This window comes from Mandrillus leucophaeus, unplaced genomic scaffold (genome assembly GCF_000951045.1).
Source record: "Mandrillus leucophaeus isolate KB7577 unplaced genomic scaffold, Mleu.le_1.0 Scaffold283, whole genome shotgun sequence".
NCBI classification, from domain to species: Eukaryota; Metazoa; Chordata; class Mammalia; order Primates; family Cercopithecidae; genus Mandrillus; species Mandrillus leucophaeus.
The window spans coordinates 288,417-300,520 of NW_012102954.1; the positions used below are offsets into that span (position 1 = coordinate 288,417).

General features: G+C 39.5%; 1 protein-coding gene across 4 annotated transcripts in view; it reads right to left on the reverse strand.

The window, feature by feature from the left end:
- Window positions 1-12,104, reverse strand: part of LIN54 (lin-54 DREAM MuvB core complex component) — a 90,114-nt gene that overhangs the window by 40,292 nt on the left and 37,718 nt on the right. For 3 of the 4 annotated variants that reach the window (XM_011985425.1, XM_011985423.1, XM_011985426.1), the window contains exon 4: window positions 7,125-7,267. The exons of the other annotated variant lie outside the window; for it this stretch is intronic. In XM_011985425.1, the coding sequence (XP_011840815.1) occupies window positions 7,125-7,267 (143 nt within the window). The remainder of the gene's footprint in view (window positions 1-7,124; window positions 7,268-12,104) is intronic. 4 annotated transcript variants of the gene reach the window in all.

Here is a 12,104-nt window from a genome sequence, read left to right on the forward strand (position 1 = left end):
GACAGAGCGAGACTCCGTCTCAAAAAAAAAAAAAAAAAAAAAAAAAAGATACAAATTTTTCAAACAAGCAAAAGCTGAGAGAATCTATTGTCAGTAGTCTTTCATTAAAAGAAATATTTTTAAAAGTTCTTTAGAGATGAATTCGACACCAGTCTGAGATTTGGACCTACCCAAAGCAAGGAAGTATATAGGATATGGTTAAAATAAAAGCAAATAAAGGACTTGTTTTTCTTATTTTCAGTTGCTTCATGAGGTAATTTTGCCTAAAGCTAAAACACTAAAATGGGTTATGGAATTTATAATAGGTAAAAATAAAATGTTTAACAACAATAGCATACAGAACAGGAGGGAGAAATTGGAAACACTCTATTGTAAGGTTCTTACTCTACATTAAGTAATATAAATTGGAAAGTAGACTGTGATAAATCAAAATGTATATTTGACTGTACAGCAACCACTAAAAAAAAACTCTTTGTACTTATAACAAGCCAATCATGGAAATAAAATAGAATCATGAAAAACTTCAATTAACCAAAAAAGGGCAGGAAAACAGTTAAAGAAAGAACATAAAGATGAGACAAACAGAAAACTAGTAAGGTGGAAGATTTAAATTCAATCATATCAACAATTACATTAAATATAAAGGGTTTAAAATATTTTATATTGACCATGTATCCAATCACTGTGCTAAATTTATAATTTATGTACTAATTCTAAGAGTTCATAGTAAATTTCTTAATTTTATATATATATAATAATGTAATATGTGAATTATGACTTTTTTTAACTTTCTTTTGAACCTCTATACACTTTTCCTTCCTTCCTTCCTTCCTTCCTTCCTCCCTTCCTCTTCCTTCCTTCCCTCCCTCCCTCCCTCACTCCACCTCCCCTCCCTCCGCTCCCCTCCCCTCCCTTCCTCTTTTCTTTTTATTGAGACAGAGTCTTGCTCTGTCGCCAGGCTGAAATGCAGTGGCACAATCTCAGCTCACTGCAACCTCTGCCTCCCAGGTTCAAGCAATTCTCATGCCTCAGCCTCCCGAGTAGCTGGGACTACAGGCGCGTGCCACCACGCCTGGGTAATTTTTGTATTTTTAATAGAGACAGGGTTTCACCATGTTAGCCACACTGGCCTCAAACTCCTGACCTCAAATGATCCTCCCACCTTGGCCTCCCAAAGTGTTGGGATTACAGGTGTGAGCCACCACGCCCACCAGCCACTTTTTCTTTTTTCTTGCCTTACTGCATTAACTCAGACCTGCAGTAGAATTAAACAAGTATTGAAAGTGGGAATCCCTGATCAACACTGCACCATTACATAAAGTTTGATATATTTTTCTCCCTTTTCAAATTATCCAAGTGTCCTTCTATTTTTGTGGGTTCAAGTATTTCAATCAAAATGGAGGTTGGATATTATCAGGATTCTTCTGCATGTATAAAGACTGTCATAAAATTCTTTTTCTATTATTGTAAATTAGATGGATATATTTTTGGCTATTAAGCTACTTTGTTAAGGATGAGCTTGCTGTTAAGTGAATAAGAAAAAAATTTAACCCAGATGATTAAAAAGCTTTATTGCTCAAAAAAAAAAAGAAAAAAATTTAAAAGGCCGGTGCAGTGGCTCATGCCTATAATCCTAGCACTTTCAGAGGCTGAGTTGGGTGGATCACTTGAGGCCAGCCTAGTCAACATGGCGAAACTACATGTCTACTAAAAATATATAAATTAGCCAGGCATGATGGCATAGCTACTCGGGAAGCTGAGGCAGGAGAATCGCCTGAACCCGGGAGGCAGAGGTTAGGGTGAGCCAAGATCGTGCCACTGCACTCCAGCGTGGGCAATAGAGTGAGACTCCGTCTTCAAGAAAAAATAATGTTTTTTTTAAAGAAAAATTTTGAAGAAAGCTACCTTGTATTTCTGAGATAAACTGAAAAGGGCCATGTAAAAAATGATACTGAAAGTCTAAGAATAAGATTACAAAAGTCACATTAAAGTCACATTAAAGTAAAAGATAACAGCATTGTCTAACCAAGAATAAAGTAAACCAAGCCGAATCACATTTTTATTAGTTTAATGCTTAGTTGTATATCTAATAAATATTGAAGAAAACTGAGGATTACTTTAGAAAATAAATATAATGGAAGAAATCTGTCCTGCAATAGGAGACAACTACAATATAAATTGAGAAAACACTAGCCATGCTTGATTTCCCAACAACAAACTTAGTAACATTAGATTTAAAGCTGGAGGAGGGGGTGAAAACGTTCTGAAATTGTAAAGAGAATAATCACGGGAAATACCTAGGCTTCCAGGCCCAGAGGTATAAGAGCTGAAGGAGAAAAAGAGTCATCACTTAATAGGTCTGCAGGAGAAGCAGTGTCCTCAGGGAGACCCAGGTATCCATTAGAGCAAGGAGATAAAAGGAACGTTCAGTGAAAAGGTTGTGAATTTAGGGAATTACTATTTTGATTATGAACTCCAGAGAAGGCACAGTGGAAGGATTTCAAGAGAGGCATGGGTGGAAACGGGGTCAGAAGACAGCAAGAGCCTTAAGGAGATTAGATTCAGGAGATGAAAGGTGATCTAAGAGTCGGGGGGTTGAGGGTACCCAGTATCAACAAAGATAAATAATGAGAGGAGTCTCAACTGACTCAAGGCAGATAGCAGTCAGAATGTTGAGTGCTGGTGGGTAGGGAAGGGTGAGTGGTTCAGCTTTCCTTTTGGCCTCTATCAGTAGAAACAAGGAGATCTCCAGCAAATCCTCACTTTTTAGTCATTTTCGTAATTGACTTTTCTCTGACATTTGAAATTGGGGTCTAGTATCCTTTTTGAAATCATCCTCCCTCCCTTATCATTTACTCTCTCCCATTGGCTCCTTTTCTTCTACTAACACTTAATATTTTATGGTTCAGTCCTGCTTTTCTTTTCTCTCTACATACAATCTGATGCTCCCCAGATGATTTCATCTATATCCATAGTTTCAGTCACTGCCTACATTCAGTTTCACAATGGACATCCTCATCTAGATAATCCGTGGGTACTTCAATGACAAACAAAAACAAAAACAAAAAAAAGTTCTAAAAACATCTCTCTGCCCAAGCCTATAGTACTGCTATATTTTAGTATGAGATAGGATGGGATACTTTCTACTATCTCAGAATCTGGCTGAAGTGAGGCCGCAAAGCTAAACGAAAAATGACAAACTCCCCCACACTCTAAAAAGGACATCCATGCCAGACTTACCAAAAGATGGTATCCCTATTATCCACCTCCTATTTAAAAAAAAAAAAAAAAAAAAGAATAGAAGAAAATTTGCAAAGATGGAGAATGCCAGGGCTTCGCGTCTCTGAGTGAGGGGAAAGGAAAAAAAAAAAACCTCTGAGACAGACTAGGTGACAACTGCAAGGAGAAATTGACATCTGAATCTTTGGGGTTTTTTGGTTTTGTTTGTTTACATTTTGAGACAGAGTCTCATTCTGTCACCCAGGCTGGAGTGCAGTGGCACAATCTCAGCTCGCTGCAACCTCTGCCTCCCCAGTTCAAGCAATTCTCCTGCCTCAGCCTCCCAAGTAGCTAGGATGTGCTACCACACCCAGCTAGTTTCTGTATTTTTAGTAGAGACAGGGTTTCACCATGTTAGCCAGGCTGGTCTCGAACTCCTGATCTCAGGTGATCTGCCCACCTCAACCTACCAAAGTGCTGGGATTACAGCCATGAGTCACTAGACCCAGCCCTGACATCTGAATCTTTTTTGGCTATCAACTTATTAAGATAAAGAAACTCAGCTGTTACACCTGTAATCCCAGCACTGGGAGGCCAAGGAGGGCAGATCATGAGGTCAGGAGATTGAGGCCCTCCTGGATGACATGGCGAAAACCTGTCTCTACTAAAAATAGAAAAATGAGCTGGGTGTGGTGGCACATGCCTGTAATCCCAGCTACTCAGGAGGCGGAGGTTGCAGTGAGCAGAGATGGCGCCACTGCACTCCAGCCTGGTGATAGAGCAAGACTCCATCTCAAAAAAAAAAAAAAAAAAGAAAAAGAAAAGAAAAAAAGGAACTGAGCTGTATCTTGTTTTAAACACCAGAACTAAATGCAGCGAGAGTTCCTGGGATAACCTGACAGATAGCCTCAAGAGTTTATTCAGAGAATATGTGAACACAGAAACTGGTCCCAGCCTGGAAAATTCTGCAAGAAAGAAGATGGCTGCAGCTGTCACAATGGTAGGGCAAAGATTTAGAGGACAGCAGTTGGGCAAGCTGCACTTTTACCACTGGGTTGTAGAGGTTTCCCACTGGCCACGCAGATGCTGCAGAAGGGCTAAGACATCTTGATGGAACCCTGCCAAAGCCATGTACCTTGTGGAGTAAAGGCACTCAGGAGTGCCAGGCGTAGACTACAGGAATCAAGAGCTAAAGGGAGGCTGCAAAAGGCAGCTGGAGGGTACACCGTACCCCTGACAGGGAACTTGGCAATGTGGACATAGCCCACAGGAGGGTTCCAAAAAACCATCCTGAGTGAACATCTCCGTAAGTCTACATTTGGACACCTGTTACACAGAAGGCACCAGAAGCTGGAGTACAATAGTCTCAGTCAAACAAAACCTTGTCCTTTCTCCTCTAATCTTCCTTCTGATCAGAAGACAAAATCAGAAAGGGAGAGGAGGTTGAAGAGTGAAGAAACAGATCATGCGCCTCTTCTCCACCGCAGATCCCTGAGCCATGGTTAGATCTCACCTGAGAGGTAAATAAGCTTTCAACTGGATGTAAGCTTTTGACTGTACATTTCACACCTGTGAATTTTAATCGCCAGAACAAGCTTGTTTTTGTTTTTCTGGGTTTTTTTTTGTTTTTTTGTTTTTTTTTTTTCTGGAGACGGAGTTTTGCTTTTGTTGCCCAGGCTGGAGAGCAATGGCACGATCTCGGCACACTGCAACCTCCACCTCCCAGGTTCAAGCATTTCTCCTGCCTCAGCCTCCCAAGTAGCTGGGATTACAGGCATGCGCCACCACGCCCAGCTAATTTTGTATTTTTAGTAGAGATGGGGTTTCTCCATGTTGGTCAGGCTGGTCTCGAAATAAAACAAGCTTGTTCTTACAGTTAAGTGTAAAATCTTGCCAAGAGGCAAGAAAGGAAGATCCAATATGGCAGGGCTAAAGTCAAGGATGGGAAAACAATAAAGCCAGTTCCTATTCATATGTCATCAGGTATAAACTATATACCAGTCAAATTAGTCCACAGGGCTACCATCTACCCCATTATTCAAGTCGGAAATACAGGAGTCATCCTAGATTCTCCCCCTAAGATACTGAACCTCTTTCAACACATCTCTTTCTCCTGCCCCTGAGCTACTAGTGTAGTTCAAACATGAAGCACTGTAATAATCTCTTGGTGATTCTCTACCCTGGCCTACACTTTTAAAAGATTAAATTTAACACACAGGCCCCAGCCTAGAGATTCTGACTTAAATGGGGTCAGGTAGGGGCCTGCCATTAGTTTTCTCAAGAGGTCCTCAGTACTAACTGCAGCCAAGGTTGAGAATCACTAACCTAACTGATCTCTCCCACAATACAGGCTTACCTTCCCCCAAACTATCTCTCATAATGCCACAAGAGTCGTATTTTTAAAAACGCAAATTTCGTATTATTTATAGCAGTGGTTCCCAATCTAGGCTACCCAGTAGAATCACTTAGAGAGCTTTGTAAAATCCTGGTACCAGGTCAAGTCTAGAGAAATGAGAACAGAATCTCTGGGGATGAGAACCAGGCATCAATATTTATTAAACCTCTCCAGGTGATCCCAATAAGCAGATAAGGGTGAGAATCACTGTCCTAGAAGCAATGAGAAGTCACAGAAGTCCAAACTCCCCTGAAGACAATGAAAACGTCCCATCTAACCTTAGCACCCTCGGCTCTCACACTGCAAAAATCAGTGAGGCTCCCTGAAAGGCCACACTTTTACACCTTTATGTAAAGTATCACCTCAATCCTGAAAGCCCCTTCTGCTCATCCAGAGCTAAGTCCAACCCACCTTTAAGGTTAACACCTTTCAAGAATAAGCTCCTTTGTATAAACCTTCCCTGCCAAACACACAGCAGTCATTAATCCATCTGTGACCACTGTAATTCTGTAGGATAATTTTTAATGTTTCAGCCTAACTACCTTATTGAACTCCTTGAAATGAAAAACCTCATCCATGTTTTATCCCCAGTGCCTATCACTATGCATGGCACAGTTACCCTCAAATTTCTGCCAAATTCATTCGATTTAGGGCAACCTTATGAAGGAAGAATTTGACCTTAATAAACTATATGAGATATCATATTTGTACATTATATTCAAGGTTCATTAAAGAAACCAACACCCAGACTTTTAAAAAATGTAAGGCAAATGTTTAATGTTTGTTCTATTTATGAACAGTAACAAATCAAAGAAAGCAGGTGCAAAGGGCAGTATGTTTCCAGAGTCACAAGCATGAAACCTGACAGAATAATAATGTTTGGCTTTCTATCTGAATAATATGTCCTTTAAAACATATCTTTTTCAAAATGTTATGCTGGTATAATAACAACTGTATGTTTTAGGAAAGTGAGTTAGATGACTTACTTTACCTGACAACAAAATGAGAAAGCATTTGAATGCTTCCAATAAAATGTACTCAAGTTTAAACAACACTGATAATATGGCTACCAGCATCTGATGGCAATTTCTAGTACTCTGGGTCCTGTTACCAAGCAGAAGTTCAGATCTCCATTTTTTTAAAGTTACATTCAATATTTTATATTTATATTGTTAAGTCTATATGTACCTTCCACAAATACAGTAATTTTGCTAAAATATTAACTAAAGAAGAACTAAACACCTACATTATCAACTTTATTCAAAAGATTTTGTTGTACCCACATTCATATGGGCTATGGAAATCATATTCACATACAAAATGATTACTATGTGTTTAAAGTAAGTTTTTTAATCTGTCAGACATCCTTGATTACTTAATTAATCCAGTCTTCACTGAATGCCTATTACTTGCTTGGGAATGTATTAAAACTGAAGTATCTGAAGTGACTAGTAAGAAAATAAAGGCATCAACCACAATATTTGGTATTTGTGGCTAATTGATTTTTTACCTTATTTGGCGATTTCAAAGGTGAGATGGCTATTTTATTTGGTGTCTGTGTTGTAGAATTTAAAGTTGATCCAATAACACCACTTTCAGATATTGTTATGGTCTTTGATGGAGTTCCGGGAGTAGACTGTGAAAGAACCCTACCTGCAAATGAGAGGCAGCACATCAGTTTGACTTTTTTCAATAATAGTATAAAAATTTATGTGATGATGCTCTACACTCACAAGGACTGCAGAATGTATGTTCGTCATTTCATGTTCAACACTTAATGAGCCACTAATGAACTGTGGTAACCCTAGGCAGAACTAAACAAAACACTACTTCTTAGCAATACTTAATATTAGCTTACATTAAACTCTACAAAAACAGTTTAACTCATGTGTTCATCAATACTGTTGCTATATCCATCAGAGAGAAAGCTCAGGGCAACTAAGCAACGTGCCCTGTGTAACACAGCTCCTGAAAGTCAGGACATGAACCCAAGTCTTAAAACTTCCATCTCTGTATTCTACTATCTATAGCTGTCTTCCCATTTGAACTTAAGCCATGAAGGTACAACTGATATCCACACTTATAAAACAGATAGTTACTGGACTAATTTAAACACTGACAGATTTAATACTATCTGATTTTAGACAGCCAAACAGGATAAAAAAAATGTTTTTTCTATCCACCCCAGCCAGATTCCATACTGCGTTCCCTTCTGGATAGGACCCTTCAGAAACAACAATGAAAAACTCTAGTGTCTGGATGCTTGGGGAACTGAAAATCATATTATATTGAGTTGAAATATCAGGAATTTTTATCCTAGGCAAGAAGAGACTACAGACATAACAGATCTTCAAATTCTTGAAGACTGTGTGATAGCCGTTATTCCCATTCACGAAGTATTCCAGCTTTCTCCCATTCTGGGCACACGGTAGAACTGCACTTGCACTTCCTACCACTCCCACCCCATCTTGTAGTTAGAGTCATGACACTACTCCTGGCAGATGAGTTATGAGTAGAAGTGATGTGTGTCATTCTTGGGTCATAGCATTTATTACTACCTATGCAAGACCTTCCAAAGTTTATTTTCTTCCACCATCTGAGATGGCAGCTCCTCGGTTAGCCTGTGTCCCTGAATGACTATGAAGAGAAGATACTTTTTGAACTCACAATGGTCATATAGATAATCATGAAGTATGAATTTTTTAAAAAACAGGTTTTTTACCCTTCAGAGATTTGGAGATTATTTTGGCAGAAAAACCAAGATTATCCTAACTAATCCAGGCTGTCAGGTTAAAGGCTTAGAACCAATCTGTATCACATCAAATGCAGAGAAACAGAAAATACTTCAGCTCAGCACTAAGAAATAACTTCTAACAAAAATTTCCAATTGAAATGACTATTTCAACACAAGTGAGTTTCTAGTCACTAAAGGTATCCCAAGCAGATGCTGGATAATCAAATACACTGGCTAAAGAAGAAAGTCAAGCATCTAAGAAGTAGAGAAGATTGATAACTAAATTATCTCTAGAATCTGCTCTAACCTTTAGATACTATGATTAAACTCATAGATCCAGCTATAGAGATGAAGGAGAGAGCATGACAGTGAGGGAGAAAGGGTAAGAGAGAAAGAAAGGACTTTCACTTTAGACAAAAATAAAGAACTAATGCTTAGCAGCTTCTGGGCCATTTTTCCTGATAACAATGCCAAAGTATGCCTTTTTTTTTTTTTTTTACCCAGGCTAGAAAGCAGTGGTGTGATCATAGCTCACTGCAGCCTCGATCTTCTGGGCTCAAATGATCCTCCCACCTCAGCCTTCTGAGTAGCTGGGGCCACAGGCACATGCCACCATTCTCAGCTATTTAAAAATTTTTTTTAGACATGGAGTTTTGTCATGTTGCCCAGGCTGGTACAGTTTCTTTTTTAAAAAGTGAATCAAGTTTTTCCCCCATCTATGAATTTTTTAAGTATTTTTAATACAATTTTCAAAATTTCTTTGTAGTATATAGATTAATTTTAATGACATTCTGCCACCAGGTTTTTAAAAAACCTGAATACATCATAACTACATAAAGTCAATTCTAAATAAACCAAATGAATCTACATCAAATGTTTAGAGAGCTGCTCTAAAGTATCGAGCCTGTCTAAAGTAATATGTTTGTCTATTCTGGTTTCCAAAGCTAATACTTGTGGGATAAGTGTGAAGCCCCAACAACCATTATGTTAAGAAAAGAAATTACCAGTAAAGACACAGTTTCATAAAATATTCAATATTTATAGCCACTGCTATAATTTCATATTTGTTAGGAATTACGCATCTTTCAGATAATATTCATAAAGAGCCGGGGACAGTGGCTCACACCTGTAATCCCAGCACTTTGGGAGGCCGAGGCGGGTGGATCACGAGGTCAGGAATTCGAGACCAGCCTGGCCAACATGGTGAAATCCCGTCTCTACTAAAACTACAAAAATTAGCCGGGCGTGGTGGCATATGTCTGTAATCCCAGTTACTTGGGCGGCAGAGGTTGCGGTGAGCTGAGATTGCGCCATTGCACTCCAGCCTGGGCAACAAGAGGAAGAATCCCTCTTAAAAAAAAAAAAAGAAAGAAAAGAAAAAAAATTCATATAGAAAATCCTCAATTCCTGAGGATAACTGATATCAGAAAAAAGCAACTTAATATTAATTCACTTAAAACAGGAACAAAAACTTCAATATAAATTACAAAACTAAAAGTAATAAAACTTTTACTTTCTTTTTGTGGCCTATATTTTTTAAAAATTCCGTTTATAATTGCAACTATATTAACTCTCAGGATGAACAAAGAAAAAAATCAGCTGTTGAGTTTCAGGGAGAGAGATTGCTTCTGAAAATCTGGACGACAGCAAAAGGATAAATTATGTTGACAATGATAAATGAGAACGACATACTCATAAAGCAGGTCATTTCTATCAAAATATTTCTAGATTTCATCAATGTTCCCAAGAACCTTGATATCCTTTGAAATTCAAGTTACTCTTTTTGAGGGTCCACTTGGCTTTTATCCTGATGGCATTTCTGATGATCTAATCTAACCTCCAAATCCCTATTTATCCTTAGTTCCACAGATTCAAGCAAGCATGCAAGTTACATAATTTCACCTTGAAATCAATTTCTGTTGTCAGGTATTCTCCAAGAATCAAAAGAGACACACTCCTTAAAGCCACAGACTGGATAGGCTGGGGCAGGAAGCTAGAATATTTGAGTAAGGCCAAATTCTATAAGAGATTAATTTCACATTGTGATGAAGCTTGCTCCCATGAAGCAACCTTCTACCGTGAGAGCTGCGATAATGGGAACCTCTATTATCTCATGGAACTACCTCAAGTCTTGTCAGGTGGTTGGTATCTACATTTTACTAAACTAAGATGAACAAAATAATGTATTTACCTAAGATCACAGAGAAAATCAATAGAAGACCCATGACTAAAAACCCAAGTTTCCCAATAGCTCCTACTGTATCACTATAGTACCTCCATGATATACATATTCATGCAACAATACGCACTCACAGAACTACATCAAAGTGCCAAAAATAGGGGCTGGGCACAGTGGCTCACGCCTGTAATCCTAGCACTTCAGGAGGCCAAAGCGGGTGGATCACGAGGACAGGAGATCGAGACCATCTTGGTTAACACGGTGAAACCCTGTGTCTATTAAAAATACAAAAAATTAGCCGGGCGTGGTGGCAGGCGCCTGTAGTCCCAGCTACTCAGGAGGCTGAGGCAAGAGAATGGCGTGAACCCTCGAGGCGGAGCTTGCAGTGAGCCGAAATCGCACTCAGCCTGGGCGACAGAGCAAAACTCCATCTCAAAAAAAAAAAAAAAAAAAAAGTGTCAAAAATTGTGCTAGGTTCTGGGGAGGTGGAGACAGAGGAGAAAGTGAAAGAGCGAGAGAAACAAGATAAAAGAACCATCAATACAGTACATACATAACTACAATGGAACATGATTCTGCCTTAAAAAGAAGATTCTGATATATACTACAACGCAAATGCACCTTAAGGACATTATGCTAAGTGAAATAAGCCAATCAAAAAAAAAAGGGCAATGGATGGGCATGGTGGCTCACACCTGTAATCCCAGCACTTTGGGAGGCTGAGGTGGGCAGATCACCTGAGGTAAGGAGTTTGAGAACAGCCTGGCCAACATGGTGAAACACCATCTCTACTAAAAATACAAAAATTGGCCAGGCGTGATGGCACACATCTGTAATCCCAGCTACTTGGGAGGCTGAAGCAAGAGAATCACTTGAACCCAGGAGACAGAGGTTGCAGTGAACCAAGATCGTACCACTGCATTCCAACCTGGGCAACAGACTGAGACTCCATCTTAAATCCCAGCTACTTGGGAGGCTGAGGCAGGAGGATCATTTGAACCCGGGAAGGCACAGGTTGCAGTGAGCCAAGATCGTGCCACTGCACTCCAGCCTGAGTGACAGAGTGACAGACTGTCTCAAAAAAAAAAACCATGGAGAGATAAAAGTGGGATGCTAGTTGCCAGATGCTGGACTGGGGAAGAAAGAATAAGGAGTTTTTGCTTAATGGGTAGAAGATTTCAGTTTTGCAAAAAGGAAAAGTTTTAGAGATGGGATGGTGGTGATGGTTGTATAACAATGTGAATGTGCCTAATGCCAATGAACTATACACTTAAAACAGTTAAGATGAGGCTGGGTGCAGTGGCTCACATCTGTAATCCCAGCACTTTGGAAGGCTGAGGCGGGTGGATCACTTGAGGTCATAAGTTCAAGACCAGCCTGATCAACATGGTGAAACCCCTTCTCTACTAAAAATACAAAAATTAGCCAGATGTGGTGGAGCATGCCTGTAGTCTCAGCAATTCAGGAAGCTGAGGCAGGAAAATCACTTGACCCTGGGAGGTAGAGGCTGCAGTGAGTTAAGATCATGTCACTGCACTCCAGCCTGGGTGACAGAGTGAAACTCCATCTCAAAAAAA